We start from the raw sequence: 17,126 nt of genomic DNA on the forward strand, positions 1-17,126 counted from the left end.
ACCCTGGCTGGAGTGCAGTGGCGCAATCGCAGCTCACTGCAAGCTCTACCTCCCAGGTTCACACCATTCTCTTGCCTCAGCCTCCCGAGTAGCTGGGACAACAGGTGCCCACCACCACGCCTGGCTAATTTTTTGTATTTTTAGTAGAGATAGGGTTTCACCGTATTAGCCAGGATGGTCTCAATCTCCTGACCTTATGATCCACCCACCTCAGCCTCCCAAAGTGCTGGGATTACAGGCATGAGCCACCATGCCCAGCTGCTTCCAGGAATTTAAGTGTCTAACAAAGTATAATTTTGCCTGTAATCAATATCTAATAAGTGATTATTTTATGAATAAAATTATACTGGAGCAAAGGAGTGAGTTAACAAGGTTTTCTTTTGTTGTTGTTGGTGTTTGTTTTTGGCTAAAATCCTCAAGTCAGCATAAAACCCAGTTATAGGCTGGGCGCGGTGGCTCACACCAGTAATCCCAGAACTTTGGGAGGCCGAGGCAGGCGGATCGCGAAGTCAGGAGATCAAGACCATTCTGGCTAACACAGTAAAACCCCGTCTCTACCAAAAATACAAAAAATTAGCTGGGCGTGGTGGGGTGGCGCCTGTAGTCCCAGCTACACGGGAGGCTGAGGCAGGAGAATGGCGTGAATTCGGGAGGCGGAGTTTGCAGTGAGCTGAGATCACACCATTGCACTCCAGCCTGGGTGACAGAGAAAGACTGCATCTCAAAAACAAAAACAAAAACAAAACAAAACAAACAAACCCAGTTACCCTGTACCTCCTAGAGGGAGATGGTGGTGAGATGCTGTGGATGACAGCCGGACTCTGAGTCACACAGATCCGTGTGACCTTGAACGAGTTCCTGAAGGTCTCAGAGCTACTGTCTCCTCACCCATAAATGGAGAACCTTCTCTCTACTTGGGCCATTTTGGGAGGTCATATAAGCAAAGCACTGCGCACAGTATCTGTTATTTTTGACTTTTATTCCCAGCATCCTGCCTACTCTGGACAGTCCAAGCCAAGGGGCTACTTCCTGCTGAAGGTGACAGAAAGCAATTGGTATGGACCCCGAGTTGGGATGTAGTTGCCACCAGCTGGCATAGAAGGAGGAAGGCAGAGGTGGGGATGGCGTGGCTCCCCCTCCCATCACATCTTTCAGGATCTTGCGGACCTACTGCGCGCTCATCACTTTGATGTACCACATCTCCCCAATCCAGACTTTTCAACCTTGACACTACTGCCATTTGGGGTCGGGTCATTCTTTGTGGTGGGGTCGGGGTGGGAGCTGTCCTGTGCATTGTAGGTTGCTGAGCAGCATCCCTGGCCTCTACTCACTTCCTGGAGCATCTTCTCTCCTCCTCGTGATAACCAATAATGCCTCCTGTCATTGCCAGACGTGCTCTGGAGGGCACAACACACCCAGTTGAGAACCACCGCCTTAAACTCTTACCTGCAAATGTCCCAATCACCACTCCCATTGTATAGCTAAGGAGAACCAATGCTTAAAAGCAAATCCCACAGCCAGGAGGTGGCAGAAGGAGGACTCAACCCCTGTCAGTCTGAATGGAAATTTTGCCTTGTTTCCATGGCCTCCAATTCTGCATGGACACCCTCTCCCAGGACCCCAACTCTGTCCTCTTGCTGGCCGGCCCACAGCTCAGCACAGGACAGACTGACTCAGCCAGCCCCAGTCAGGGCCTGCATGCATCGGAGACTCTATTCATTCACACATGGACGCACCGACTTCTCCAATGCAGCTTGCACCAAAGTTTTATTTGCTATTTTCATAGTCTGAATGCAACATCTTTGTACATGCAAAGGTCATCTTGTTTTATTGCAGTTGACCAGATTTCCAACTGCTCTTCTGTGCATATGAAACCTCTTTACAGTTACAAAATATAAAAGCACTTGTAGACGTCCAATACTCTGTGAGGTCTGGTAAGCCCCATTTTTTTTTTACATTAAAAATATAAGGTTTTCTAGATGAATTCTCAGTCCCACGGGTAGAGATTCTTTCTGGGATTGGATAAAGTGCCTCTTGTCTGCCTTCCGTTCAGAACTCCTAGAGCTTGTGAATTCGTAAGGCAATTGCAAGAACACCGCAGGCGGGAAGCTTAACTTTCCTACACAAAGAACTCAAGTTCCTTTTCTATCGCGACTCAAAGATCTGAGGAAGGACCCAGAAGAAAGGTTAGGAAAATATATACTATACTTATGTGTGTGTGTGTCTGTGTGTATATATATGTATTTCCACGCCCTACCCCATCTTACAAAGCGTTTTGAGGATCACGATCATCTGGGAAGTGCTTGACTTTAGGATATTGTTGTGATTTAGGAAACAGCACAGTACAAAATTATCTTCCATAACACAATATATTACTTTTGTGACCCCCCTATTTACAGGATCTATAAGGCTATGTGGAATGAGATTATTAAAAAGCTCAAATTCAGCTGGGCATGGTGGCTCATGCCTGTAATCCCAGGACTTTGGGAGGCTGAGGTGGGAGGATCGCTTGAGACCAAGTTAGAGACCAGCTTGGGCAATATAGCAAGATCCTGTTTCTACAAAAAGAAGATTTAAAAAATCAGCTGGGCGTGGTGGTGTGCGCCTGTCATCTGGGCTACTCTGGAGGCAGAGGTGGGAGGATTGCTTGAGCCCAGGAGTTGGAGGCTGCAGTGAGCTATGATTGTGCCACTGTATTCCAGCCTGGCCAACAGAGCAAGACCCTGTCTCAAGAAAAGAAGAAAAAAAGTTCAAATTCCTTAGAAAACAGCATAATTTGTAGCCGGTGTGATACCAACAGGGATTGTCAAGGAAGTGCCAGTCCAAGTCATGGAAGCTGATGTTATGGCACAGGTAGGAGAGCAACCACTGAAGGAGATTCTGGGAAGGCCAAAGGGGAGGGCGGGCTGAGAGGTGTCGATTTTAAGGGTTAACTTGCCAGAAACCTCAGGCCGACTTCCCAGAGCAGAGGGCCTAGCTTTCTGCCCTTCCCCCTGCAGGAGCCAATTTAGTCAAAACAAAGAAAACTCTGGACTGGGGGGTGCAAAAGGAGACACAGGCTGGCAAATACCTGGCACATTCGTGCCTACCAGCTTTTTACGTGGCTCTAGACTTCTTGAGCCTGCCCAGAATTCCAACTGGGTGAGTCCTAGCAGCCTCTCAGCACACAGCAAGGGTCCCCTACTCGCTAACGGGACCGAGCCCAAACAGATCCCCTTCTAGATGTGGAGGGGGTCCTACCCTCCAGCCCCATGGAATCAAGATGCCATGGAACTTCGGCTTTTGTGTTTTAACACATGGTGAGGGGGAAGGCACATTCAGAGACCACAGAATGTCTCCCCATCACTTACTCTGGTTTAAATGTCTACACTGGGGAGGGGGGATTTTTACAGTTTGTAATTATGACTAGTTCCAGGAGCCATCTGGGGACATATTATAAAGAAAAATATTAAAGCATAGATCGACAAAGCAGCTATCAGCACCAGGTCGGAGCAGCTGAGGTCTCTTTTAGGAAAATCACGCTACGGGTCTTTCTAAATCCCTTGCCCAGCCTGTAAAGTTGACAACCACAGGCTCATGCCTATTTCAATTCTGGCTTCTTGGCGATACCCTTAAGTTGGCCTCCCTTCCAGGGAGGCACAAAGGAAAACACAAGTGTCTGAAACCACGTGATTTGGCTCATCCCCCTGGAAAACACCACCATCCGATTGTCCTTTCCCTGAATCCTGAGGCTACCACTCAAAATCCCAACATCCTAAAGACCACGAGGTTTCTCTTTCACCAGAGTGTCTCTGGTGGCATGGAGTAATCCTCCACAATACTGATTTCTGAGGCCTCGTCATGGATTTTCAAAGGCCAAAGGCCTCTGTTTCATTAGGCAAAAGACCATGAAGAAGGGTATCTACTGAAGAGGAAAAAGACACGGGCTTCTCAGAAGACCAGCTGTCAAAATGCTGATGTGCAAAGGGGTGGTGGAGGTGAGGAGGAAGAGAAATGAGGAGGGGTGAGAGATTGTACACATGGAGGATTTTCCATTCTGCATGAGACTCTCATTGAGGACAGCCAAAGTCCCCGGGGAGGAGGGTTGGATGAGGAGTGGATGACTCCATTGCACACAGATTATTAAGGCATGTTAAGTGAGATTAAAAAGAAGACGGATTTCCAAAGGGGTCTCCAAGCAAAGTCTAGAAACTAGTGTACAACACCCCCTTGCTTAGCCTCAAAGACAGCGCACTCCATTTAGAATAGGGAGAAGTAAATTACCCACTTGCCAGCTATCTGCAAAGGCTCCCAATCATCAGTTACTTCTAACTTCATTGCACTGATCATAAGCCGGGTTCAGAGGTCATGGCGGAGCCCGCATGAAAGAGGGTCATTCTTGACTCACTGTGATTGTCTATCCTGCGGTGCTGGAGGAGACAAGGTTACAGAAAAATAAAAGGAGGTGAGGAAGATCTTCAGGGCTTGCCCTAGTCACTTTCAAGGAGGGTGAACTTTGTATATCCTAATTAATACAGAATTAAATAGATTATTTTTTCAATTAAGGTGTGAGAGATTAGGGAAAAAAATCTCCAGTCAATCACATTTTCAAGTGTGTTTCCTTCCTGTCTGATATCCTTGAGCTGAGACATGACTACTTAAGAATTGAGAGTTTTGCATGAGGAGCATCAATATACGTAAGAGCAGTTCCTTTCCTACTGCTTGAGATGGTACAAAGGGGTCCTTTCCACCTGAAGGAAAGACAGACATCAGCCAAGACAAGAAGTCAGCATCAAAAGACTAGGAATGTGTTTTAGGCCAGATGCAGTAGTTCATGTCTGTAATCCCAACACTTTGGGAGGCTGAGGGGGGAGAATTGCTTGAGCCCAGAAGTTTGATTTTGAGACCAGCCTGGGCAACATGGTGAGATCCTTGTCTCTACAGAAAAATTAAAAAATTAGTTGGTCATGGTAGCATATACCTGTAGTCCCAGCTACCTGAGAGGTTGAGGCAGGAGAATCACTTGAGCCCAGGTGTTAGAGGCTTCAGTGAGCTATGATCGTGCCGCTCCACTCCAACTTGAGCAACAGAGCAAGACCGTGTCTCAGAAAAACAAAACAAAACACAACACTAGGTATTTTTTAAAGGGGATCCTATTGACTTAGAAAGCCATAAGATCTAAATTATTATAAAACAGAAACTGGATCTTTAAAAAAGAATTCAACTGAAGCAGTTGCAGGAATTAATCCCCAAATGGCCACAGATGACTAGATGACTAATTCAGGGAATGACGAGAAAACAAACTATCATCAAGCAGGGCCAAACGCCCAAACCCAGATGCATGAGGCTCCCAGGTGTAAAAGGCTGGGTGGTGGCATGGTCCGGCAATTGCTCTTCAGTAACCAAAGCTCATTGAACAGGACACAAGGTGGGCTCCTGCCTCACAGCCCTGCAGTTGCTGTCCCTGGTGCTGAACGACAACCGCCTCACCAGGGCCTAGGTGTTTGTCCTGACCTAGAGAAACAGAGGATTTCTATCCATGCCCATCCACCCATTAAGAGAGAGAAGAGGGGTAAAGGGAGATGAAGGAGGAAGCTGAGATGGAGACACAAATGAACTCCTGAGAAGTAGCCAGGGAAAAGGGAAGCATGTTTTGACAGCATTTGCAAATAATGGATTCATCGAGAAAGACTTTCACCTCTTAGGAAACTGTGGGGAGGGAGTAGAGGGCACACATGCCCCCCACTTCCGTATCTAGCCAGAGTGCTGTGCATGGATCTACTAGGAAACTCTACCCCATGCCAAGGCTCTCTATGAATTGCCCAAGCATCTCATGATGGGGATCTCCCAGGCAAGGTTGGCACATAGACTATGGCAAGTCCAGGCATAGCAGGTAGCCAGCCAAGCACATCTGGGGTATCTGCTAGAGCCTTAGGACTCAGAAGTGGAAGAGTCTGGTGTTGGGCATTTCCAAAAACAAAGACAAGGTAGAGAGTGTCTGGAGCCCCCAGAGGTCTTGGGGATTCCCCGGAATGAGCTGATCGCTAGCAAGAAAAAAAGGAGGCAGGGCCAGCTTTATGATTTGTCACCTAGCACCCAGCATTTCTGTCCAGAGTCCTTGGCTGGGGAGCTCCCCTCCAGAGAAGGGCTTTCAGCAAGACCCACATTTGGACCGAAACAAGCACTTGGTCAGGTGGAGTTCGATGAGGGAAAATGAGGTGAGCAAAATAAAAAGTACCCTTCATTCATGCATCTGCTCTGAGGCCAGTTTGGAACAACTCCTCCATGCCAGCAGCCCAGGTCATGTTCAAAGAAGACTCTGGAGAAAAAGATTCCTAGGGCGGGTCTGATGATTCAGTGGCAAAGGCACCACCACTTGGGCTGCAGTTTATGAACCCTTAAGGCCAAGGGGCAAAGGTCACCCTACAGAAACCAGAGCTCAAATAAAAAGAAGCCAGGGAAATATATACAAGAGTGACAATTATAACTTCTAAACAGCTTGGATAGGGATAAGATAACCTGAGGTGACTGGATACTTCAGAACAAATTATTCACACATCTTTCCTCCTCTCCTTTAACGTAAACACATACATACATATCAAGTTTCAAAGAAAATTAGCTGAATTATTGCTTTATCGCCTTCTAAAGCCAACAAAAATGACATACAGTAACACAGGCCAGTGATGCACACAGCCCCACTAGAAAGAGAAATACACACAATCAGGGAGGATACGTTTAAAAATTGGAACTGCTGATTCCTCGACGGGAAGAAGGAACTCACCAAAAAAAAAGAATAAAACCCCTCAACTCGGCAGTAATGCCTTGCATCGAGACTACAGCAGGAAATGAACAGTGTGATCTTCCTTGGAAATGAATGTCCTTCCCAAAAAAGACCTGCCCTGGGTCGGCTGAGGAGGTGCTTTCACAAACTCAGGTGTTTTTCAGAACCTGGGGAGGCAATTCCAGCCTCGTGCTGATGTTCTTGGGGCTGATGAAGGTGTCTAAAGTAGGTAGAAATGCACATTTTTACATAAAAAGCAAAACCACCCACGTAGACATTTCTGGGCAGCCTGGCTCCTTTCCCAGCCTGAAGTGCTGCCTGGGGAGATGAGCGAGTGCTCCTGGAGGTTGGGTCTTCCCGTCTGGATCCAGGGAGAGCCTGGCGAGGACGGGGGCACTGGATAGCATTCTCAATCCAACGGGAAGGGCCCAGGCACGTAAGCATTGTGCAGGAAGAAACGGCAGCAGCTCGGCCCCGTCTGCGGGTTCTGACGGTTAAGGCTTCTGTTCAGTAGACGTAGCAGGGTTCCCTGCCTGGAGAGGAAGGGACAGTCCTGGTGTCAGCGGTGGGAACGTTTGGCTCCATTTCTCTCTACCATCAGGCCTTAAAACCTCGCCTGATATTCTCCAATAAAGAGACCCCTAGAAGCCTAAGGTCAGAAAATAGGTTTTTTTTTGTGTTGGGGGGAAAGGGGAGGTGAGGAGGGTGGCAGTCACGGAATACCATGAAACCAACATGAAATTTAGGGTCAGATCAGGATTCCAGTCTCAATTCTGAGCCTCAGTTTCCTCGAAGGGGTTGTTGCTGGAGGCTTAAGTGAGATATTACATGTACTGCACCAAACACAAAATAAACACAGGTCCCGATCCCTTATCCAAATCCCTTGAGCATAGTTTTATTTGGGAATTTATAATTTTTAGACTTTCTTATACACACACATGTGCATCATACATATATAATCATTACATATGTACATATATGTATATATACACACATGTAACACCAGCATAATCAAGCAGATAATATGCCTGCAATGTATTATGAACATTCATATAAAGTGGGGAAAAGAGAGTCCAAGTAGAATTATATTCACTCAGGTCAGGTTTCACCACTGCGTTAGGAAAAGCTTTGTTTGCAGAGCTTTCTGGAATTTTGTGGATAAGGGATGGTGCGTCTCTCGTGCTCATCACATCAATGCTGACTTCGATGGTGCATGTACCATCAGGCAGCGCTTGGTCAAGCACCACAGGTGCATTCTCAGTGGGCCCTGAGGACAGCCTGGCGGTGTGGACACTGCTAACCCATTTTACAGATGAGGAAACTGAAGTTCATGATGTTCAGTCATTTGCAACTTACACCAGGGCCTATCTAATCGTGATTTTTTTTAATGTATATTTTTTCAAATTGATTTTTAACTACATAGGCTGTACATGAAACATTCCCCCCATAAAAACTGTAACCATTTCTGGCCAGGCATGGTGGCTCACGCCTATAATCCCAGCACTTTGGGAGGCCGAGGCGAACGGATCACCTGAGGTCAGGAGTTCGAGACCAGCCTGTCCAACATGGTGAAACTCCATCTCTACAAAAAATATATAAATCAGCTGGGCATGGTGGCAGGCGCCTGTAATTCCAGCTAATTGGGAAGCTGAGGCAGGAGAATCGCTTGAACCCGGGAGACGGAGGTTGCAGTCAGCTGAGATCCGAGATTGCATCACTGCACTCCAGCCTGGGCGACAAGGGTGGAACTCCATCTCAAAAAAAAAAAAAAAAAAAAAAAAAAGGCCGGGCGCGGTGGCTCAAGCCTGTAATCCCAGCACTTTGGGAGGCCAAGACGGGCAGATCATGAGGTCAGGAGATTGAGACCATCCTGGCTAACACGGTGAAACCCCGTCTCTACTAAAAAATACAAAAAACTAGCCAGGCGAGGTGGCGGGCGCCTGTAGTCCCAGCTACTCGGGAGGCTGAGGCAGGAGAATGGCACAAACCCAGGAGGCGGAGCTTGCAGTGAGCTGAGATCCGGCCACTGCACTCCAGCCTGGGCGAACGAGCGAGACTCCGTCTCAAAAAAAAAAAAAAAGTAACCATTTCTAATTAAGCTAACCTCTGATGTCCTGCCCTTTTGTTTTATTAACAAAAGGTGATGCAACTAGAAGGGCCAGCCAAACACATGAGCCCAGAGCCCCGGTCACCTGCCTCCTGGCCTGGTGCCTTTCACCCACTCCAGGCAGCTCAGCTTTGTTTCCTCCCTAAATGGAAACAGACATCACCATCCTCTGTACAGGAACTCTTGAACACTCCCCACCCCTCACTTCTCCCCTTGCACAGCCTCTTTCCTTGGGTACAACAGCCCCGGTCTCTAAGGCTTGGCCACCCTGAGTTCCCCATTTCTGTGACTGCAGGGTTCCTCCCAGGTTCCCCGGCAGAGCCCCTTCATACCTGGTCAAACTTGGTTCTCATGAAGACTTTGCCTCTTCTTGGATTTCAATTCCTTTAGCCACTGGGGAGAGGGTTCATCCGACCTGAAACCACAAAGCCAGTAAGAGACTAGCTGAGACCAGACTGTGGGCTCCTCGCAGGCAGGACTGAGTGGTACCCGACTGTCTATCCCTGGGCCCAGGTGGGGCGGTGGCAAGCACTCGGAGGTGGCAAAGATGCCCGTATTTTTTTTGTTTTATTTTGTTTTTTGAGACGGAGTCTCGCTCTGTCGCCCAGGCTGGAGTGCAGTGGCGCGATCTCGGCTCACTGCAAGCTCCGCCTCCTGGGTTTACGCCATTCTCCTGCCTCAGCCTCCTGAGTAGCTGGGACTACAGGCGCCCGCCACCGCGCCCAGCTAATTTTTTTTTGTATTTTTAGTAGAGACGGGGTTTCACCGTGGTCTCGATCTCCTGACCTTGTGATCCGCCCGCCTCGGCCTCCCAAAGTGCTGGGATTACAGGCGTGAGCCACCGTGCCCGGCCAAAGATGCCCATATTAACGGGACTGATAAGCGAGCAGTAGAAATTAACCAGTGTCCAACAATGGGGAATATTGAATAAATCAGGGGTCCCCAACCCCCTGGGCCACAGACCAATACTGGTCCATGGCCTGTTAGGAACAGGGGCCACACAGCAGGAGGTGAGTGGTGGGAGAGTGAGTGAAGGTCGTCTGTATTCACAGCCTCTCCCCATCACCACATTCCACCTGATCTCCACCTCCTGTCAGATCAGCAGCAGCATTAGATTCTCATAGCAGCGTGAACCCTATTGTGAACTGCACATGCGCAGGATCTAGGTTGCGGGCTCCTTATGAGAATCTAATGCCTGATGATCTGTCACTGTCTCCTGTCACCCCCGGATGGTACCGTCTAGTTGCAGGAAAACAAGCTCAGGGTTCTCACTGATTCTACATTACTGCGAACTGTAGAATTACTTCATTATAATAACAATGTAATAATAATAGAAATAAAGTACACAGTGAATGTAATGTGTTTGAATCACTACAAAACCACCCCCTGTACCCCGGTCTGTGGAGAAATTGTCTTCCACAAAACTGGTCCATGGTGCCAGAAAGGTTGGGGACCGCTGAAATAAATCACAGTATATCCATTCTATGAGATAATCTGCAGGTATAAAAATGTATCTTGGTTGGGCACAGTGGCTCACGCCTGTAACTCCAACACTTAGGGAGGCAGAGGCAGGAGGATAGCTTGAGCCCAGGAGTTTGAGATCAGCCTGGGCAACACAGTGAGACCCCATTCTCCACAAAATGCAAACAAACAAACAAAAAATTCATCTTATATAAAATGATTTCCATCCATCCACTTGTCATGCAAAGAGCTATTCATCCTTCCTTCTCTCTATCCAGGTAAGTGTCTCTGATGGTTAGTTTTATGCATCAATTTAAACCTAATGTGTACCCAGATATTTGGTCAGACGTTATTCTAGATGTTTATGCAAAGACATTTTTTCTTAGATGAGGTTAACATTTAAATCAGTAGGCACTGAGTAGCGCAGACCACCCTCCGTGATATGAAAGGGCCTCATCTATTCAGTTAAAGGCCTGAATAGAAAAAGACTGGCCTCGCCAGGTGCGGTGGCTCACGCCTGTAATCCCAGCACTTTGGGAGGCCGAGGTGGGCGGATCACGAGGTCAGAAGATCGAGACCATCCTGGCTAACAGGGTGAAACCCTGTCTCTACTAAAAATACAAAAAAAAATTAGCCGGGCATGGTGGCAGGTGCCTGTAGCCCCAGCTACTTGGGAGGCAGAGGCAGGAGAATGGCGGGAACCTGGGAGGCAGAGCTTGCAGTGAGCCGAGATAGCGCCACTGTACTCCAGCCTGAGCAACAGAGTGAGACTCCGTCTCAAAAGAAAAGAAAAGAAAAAGACTGGCCTTCCAGGAAGAAGAGGGAAGCCTTCTGGACTTGGACTCTTCCTTGCACCCCCAGCCTGCTGGTCTACTCCGCAGATTTTGGACTTGCCTTCCTCCACAATCACATGAGCCAATTCCTTAAAACCAATCTCTATACATACATACAAGCGTCTACACGTGCATGCATATATATGTACATGTATATACAGCTGACCCTTGAACAACACAGTTTGAACTGTGTGGGTCCACTTGGATTTTCTTCTGCCTCTGCCACTGCTGAGGCAGCAAGACCAATCCCTCTTCTTCCGCCTCCCCCTCAGCCTGCTCAATGGGAAAACAATGAGGAGGAAGGATGAAGACCTTTATGATGATCCACTTCCACTTAATGAACAGGAAATACATCTTCTCTTCCTTATATGTTCTTAATAACATCTTTTCTCTAGCTTACTTTATTGTAAGAATATATAAAATATAACATACAAAATATATGTGGTTATGGGTGAGGCTTCTGGTCAACACTAGGTTATTAGTAGTTAGGTTTTAGAAAGTTAAAAGCTACATGCAGATTTTTGACTAGGTAGGAGGTCAGTACCCCTAATCTCTGCCTTGTTCAGGGGTCAACTGTATTATTTACACACACACACACAAACACATACACACGCACACGACTGGCTCTGTTTCTCCAGAGAACTCTGAACAATACAATGCCCATAAGACAAACAGAGATGCGTTTTGTTTATCGAATGTCAATCGTTTTGGGGAGGTGAGATTTGTTTAAGCTTTTTTTTTTTTTTGATGGAGTCTTGCTCTGTCACCCAGGCTGGAGTGCAGTGGTGCGATCTCGGCTCACTGCAAGCTCTGCCTCCCGGGTTCACGCCATTCTCCTGCCTCAGCCTCCCGAGTAGCTGGGACTACAGGCACCTGCCACCATGCCCGGCTAATTTTTTGTATTTTTAGTAGAGATGGGGTTTCACTGTGTTAGGCAGGATGGTCTCGATCTCCTGACATTGTGATCTGCCTGACTCGGCCTCCCACAGTGCTGGGATTACAGGTGTGAGCCACCGCGCCCGGCCTGTTTAAACATTTTAAAATGGAAGAACACACACAGAAAGGTACTCAAATCAAAATGTGCATAGCTCAATGAATTTTCTCAAAGTGAATACATTTGAGTAGCCACCATCTACATGGTACTATTTTTGAGTTTTATTTATTTATTTTTTTACCTTCTTCTTAGCAGTTTTCTGTTTTCTCAGAATTTCTTATAATTAGAACACATCATTTTAATAAAAAACAATAAAGTCAGGCCAGGCACGGTAGCTCATGCCTGTAATCCTAGCACTTTGGGAGGCAGAGGATCGCCCAGGAATTCGAGACCGGCCTGGGCAACATGGCGAAATCCTGTCTCTACAAAAAAATACAAAAATTAGCCAGGCGTGGTGGCAAACAACTATGGTCCCAGCCACTCATGAAGGCTGGGGCAGGGGATTCACCTGAGGCTGGAGAGGTGGAGGCTATAATCACACCACTGCACTCCAGCCTGGGCAACAGAGTGAGACCCTCTCTCAAAAACAAAAAATAAAACAAAACAAAAAACAATAAAGTCATCATTGTTTAAAACTTTATTCAAGAAAAAAAAATCACGTTTATGAAGATTGTAAGCAGGCTCGGGAAAATATTCATATAGAACACGGAGCAGGGGAATCAAACTCTAAAAACGTTGTGCTCTCAGCTATGTTACAAAGAAAAAGAAAATGGAAGGAGAGATGCCCAGGTATCAACAGTAGTGGTCTTTGCACGGTGGGATCGTGGATGATTTTCTTTTCCCCTTTGTATTATTTTCATATTTTCTACAGTGAAGATGTACTGCTTTTATAATCAAACACACATGCACACAGGACGTGACTGATTCTGTTCTCAGAGAAAGCTCCTGAGACCCATGGCCCTGGAGGGGTCAGAAAAGATGCTGGCCTGGTTGGCGGTACGGTCGGGGTCTGCACCTAAGGGGACGAGAGATGAGGTGGCTCTGGAGTCTAGGGGCAGGCCTTTAACTGCTATGCCTGCCAGTCTAGGAATGAGGAATAAGAGGGCCCCCTGGGCAGATGAGGGTCTAGGGTACTCTAGACCTCAGCCAAGCTTTGCCTAATGGTGGAGACACAAGCCCAGGCCTCCAGAGATGCCTCTGAGACCCTGGTCTGGGGGTTCCTCCAGCCACAGAGAAATGCTAGAGCCCTCCACAGACTTTGGAGCCGGAATTCTGGCATTACCAGAGCAGGGAGGCACTGTCTCAGCTATGGCCCTGTCTCTCTCTAATGTCTCGCCTTCAGGTTCCCACAGCCCACTCCGTGCTAATGTATTGTGCACTGCCTGAGGCTCCCAGGTCCATCTGGCTTCCAGGCCTTTGCATGTGCAGCGGCTCTAGCCTGGGATCCCCTCTCACTGCCCTTGGTCCAGCTAAGACCCAATTGTCCACCATGATTCAGTTCAAGTATCTCCTGCTCTTGGAAGCTTCTTTTTTTTTTATTAGAGAGGCAGGGATTCACTGCATTGCCCAGACTGGAGTGCAGTGGCACAATCATAGCCTCCATCTCCTGGGCTCAAGGGATCCTCCCACTTCAGCCTCTGGAGTAGCTGGGACCACAGGCATGTGCCACCACAGCCAGCTAATTGTTTTTCTTTTCTTTATTTCTTTTTTTATTTTTCGAGACAAGGTCTCATTCTGTGGTCCTGGCTGGAGTGCAATGGTGCAATCATAGCTCACTACCGCCTCCAACTCCTGGCCTCAAGAGATCCTCTCACCTCTGCCTTCCAAAGTGCTGGGATTATAGACGTGAGCCACTGCACCGAGCTGGAAGTCTTTTTGCCGCCCATCCTCAAGTGTGCATGAGGAGCCCTTCCTCTGCCTCCCTCCATCACAGGGGTCAGAGAAAGGGCCAGAGAGTAAATATTCCTGACTCTGTGGGCCGTGGGGTGTCTGCGCTACTTCTTAACTCTGCAGCGGTAGCACTAAAGCAGTTATAGACAGTACAAAAATGAATGCATGTGGCTGTGTTCCAACAAAGCTTACTTACAAAAACAGATGGGGGCTGGATTTGGCCTGTGGGCCATAGCTTACCCACCCTCGTTCTGATCCAGCCAGCACTTAGACTATCATTACAACTCTAGCATCAGGAACAATCCCTAACTTTCATGGGTTACCAGTGCTCATAAGATTTCCACTCTGCCTCACTGAGTACTTCTACATCCCAGGGCTCAGGCAAAGGGCTTTAGACACACTCTTGTTTCATCCTCATGACCATCCCCGGAAGGTTAGGAGGTTAGAAAACCCATTTTACAGATGAAGAAACTGAGGTTCAGGAGGTCAAGTGCCTTTTCCCAGGTCACACAGCTCTTAAGCAGCAAAGCTGGAGTTAAACCCTGGCTGTGTGACCTTCGATCCCCTGTTCTTAACTTCCACCTCCAGATGCTGAAACACCCCAGTCTGAGAGCCTCTTGGGGGGCAGAAGCTGCTTCGTGCTCATTTCTACACAGAGCAGGCCAAGCCCAGGATTGGGACAGCTGTTTCACGAAGGGAGTGAAACTGATCTCATTCAACCTGGCCGTGCCCTTTGATCCACCTTCCCAGGTCCCCCAGATCGCTGAAGATAAAGATACTTCCCCGAAGGGTAAGAGGAGGGAGAATGCCTCAGTTTCCCCGTCGGTCTGGAGAGGGCTAAACGAGAGCAGTAGTTCTCCAACAATGGTGCCCTGGCGTTCTGTGCAGGAGTTGGCAGGGGCAGGGGAAGAGGAGAGGCCAGCTGGCCTCATTCCTGGCCTCCTTCCCCCGCCTCTGATGTCCTTTTGAGGTATGAGAGTGTTGAGAGTTCACATGAACAACGCTTCTGCTGCTGGAGAAAATTAAAAAGTGGAAACTCCCTTCTATTCAGCTCTAAAACCTATGCGAGCACCTCTCCAGAAGTACAGCCTGAGCTTGGGAAGAGACGGACCCCCATGCCCCAAGACCCCTCACCTCTCGTCCTTGTCCATGCTGGAAGGCAGCACGCGACTGCCCAGCACCCCAGGCTGGAAGGGGGACTTGGGGCTCTTGGGCTGGGGTGCCCAGCTGGGGGACTCGCCGGGACTGTCCACCTCTGGCCTCTTGTGCAGCTGAGCCTGGGGAGAGAAGAGAGCTGAGTCTGTAAACCGCCCTTTGTCTGGGGAAGGGCCCCCTCCCATGGCAACCTCAGGTACGATAAGCCTTCTGCAAACACTCAGGGACCCCTGAGTTGGAATAAAGCCAGACAGGAAACGTGGGGGCTGAGAAAAGTCAGATGTCAGTCTGGCATTCCAAGCAGCCACCCTCGACCCTCAAGATGGAATCACCACCCAAACCCACAGAATCACATTCTCTTTCGCTGAAAAGCCACCATCTGTAGTGTGCTCAGCGCACGGCATGCCACCCTGACAACCCTACATGGAGAGAGCAGCTCCCTCCATCCAACAGCTGCAGCTTAACTTGAAAATGAAGTTGTTGACAGTCCATTAGAGTCCCATAAGAAAACCATAGGGCAAATATCCACCCATTGTTGGAGGGCATGGTGGGGATAGAATACAAGGGTATGCGAAAAATTCCCTTGCGGGACCTGAGGTGTGAGTGGTGGCAGGTGGCTTCTCCCTCAGGCAGTGCTGGGTCAGCCCCCGGAAACAGCAGTCATCACCCTTGTCCACTGATGGCTTCTGGGCACTGATCACCCATCATTTGGGCTCTACCAGGCTCAAGTAATATGACACATGTGAGTTCGCTCCATGTATGTAAGATTCTTTCAGGCTTTCCTCCATTTTACAGGGTGAGAGAGCCCAAAGGTCAATCCCAAAGTCACCCAGCTTTTATGAACTGGGATTCACACCAGGTCTGCCTGCAGCCCAACTCCAGGGTTCTTTTCAGAACAAGCCCTGCAATCTCCCCTGGTTGTTTCTTTTTTGAAACAGAGTCTCGCCCTGTCACCCAGGCTGGAGAGCAGTGGCGCAATCTCAGCTCACTGCAAGCTCCGCCTCCCAGGTTCACACCATTCTCCTGCCTCAGCCTCCTGAGTAGCTGGGACTACAGGCACCCGCCACCACGCCCAGCTAATTTTTTGTATTTTTAGTAGAGACAGAGGTTTCATCCTGTTAGCCAGGATGATCTTGATCTCCTGACCTCGTGATCCGCCCGCCTCAGCCTCCCAAAGTGCTGGGATTACAGGCGTGAGACACCGCGCCCAGCTGCCCTGGTTGTTAATGATCGCCTAGCACTGCTATGGTAGAGATTAGTTAGTTAACGCAGCTGCTGCCAGGCTCAAGAAGTTTAAGCTAATACTGATGAATGAATGGCCAAAGCCCCGTTTTCACAGAGCACAGTGGACTCCAGCTGTGTTCTGGAATCCCAAGATCTGCCTCAACAATTACTCGGTGCATCCACATGGGAGCCCCAGGGCCTCCGTCTCACCTACACCCAGGGCCTGTGGTTGTCTGTCTCCTACAGCAGGACCATCACTTGAACCCAGGAGGCGGAGGTTGCAGCGAGCTGAGATTGCACCACTGCACTCCAGCCTGGGTGACAGAGCGAGACTCTGTTGAAGAAAGAGGAGAGGGGAGGGGAGGGGAGAGGAGAGGGGAGGGGAGAGGAGAAGGGAAGGGAGGGAAGGAGAGGAGGAGAGGGGAGGGGAGGGAAGAAGAGAGGGGAGGGGAGGGAAGAAGAGAGGGGAGGGGAGGAGAGGAGAAAAGGGGAGGGAAGGGGAGAGGGGAGGGGAGGGGAGAAGGGAGGGGAGGGGGAGGGGAAGGGAGATGGGAGGGGGAGGGGAGGGGAGAGGGGAGGGGGGAGGGGAGGGGGAGGGGAGGAGGGAGGGGAGGGGAGATGGGAGGGGGAGGGGAGGGGAGATGGGAGGGGGAGGGGGAGGGAAAAGAAGAGAAAAGCAAGGAAAGAAAGAGAAAAGAAGGGAGGGAGGGAGGGAGGGAGGGAGGGAAGGAAGGAAGGAAGGAAGGAAGGAAGGAAGGAAGG

General features: G+C 48.9%; 1 protein-coding gene across 6 annotated transcripts in view; it reads right to left on the reverse strand.

Annotated features, from left to right (window-relative positions):
* Positions 1 to 4,975: 4,975 nt before the first annotated feature.
* Positions 4,976 to 17,126, reverse strand: part of LOC105495698 (KIAA1671 ortholog) — a 248,906-nt gene continuing 236,755 nt past the window's right edge. For all 6 annotated transcript variants that reach the window (XM_011765427.3, XM_071080292.1, XM_071080294.1 and 3 more), the window contains 3 exons: positions 15,120 to 15,262; positions 9,200 to 9,282; positions 4,976 to 7,293 (listed from right to left, as the gene is read on the reverse strand). In XM_011765427.3, the coding sequence (XP_011763729.2) occupies positions 9,204 to 9,282; positions 15,120 to 15,262 (222 nt within the window). In that variant the 3' untranslated portion in view covers positions 4,976 to 7,293; positions 9,200 to 9,203. The remainder of the gene's footprint in view (positions 7,294 to 9,199; positions 9,283 to 15,119; positions 15,263 to 17,126) is intronic.

Source organism: Macaca nemestrina, chromosome 15 (assembly GCF_043159975.1).
Source record: "Macaca nemestrina isolate mMacNem1 chromosome 15, mMacNem.hap1, whole genome shotgun sequence".
Lineage (NCBI taxonomy): Eukaryota > Metazoa > Chordata > Mammalia > Primates > Cercopithecidae > Macaca > Macaca nemestrina.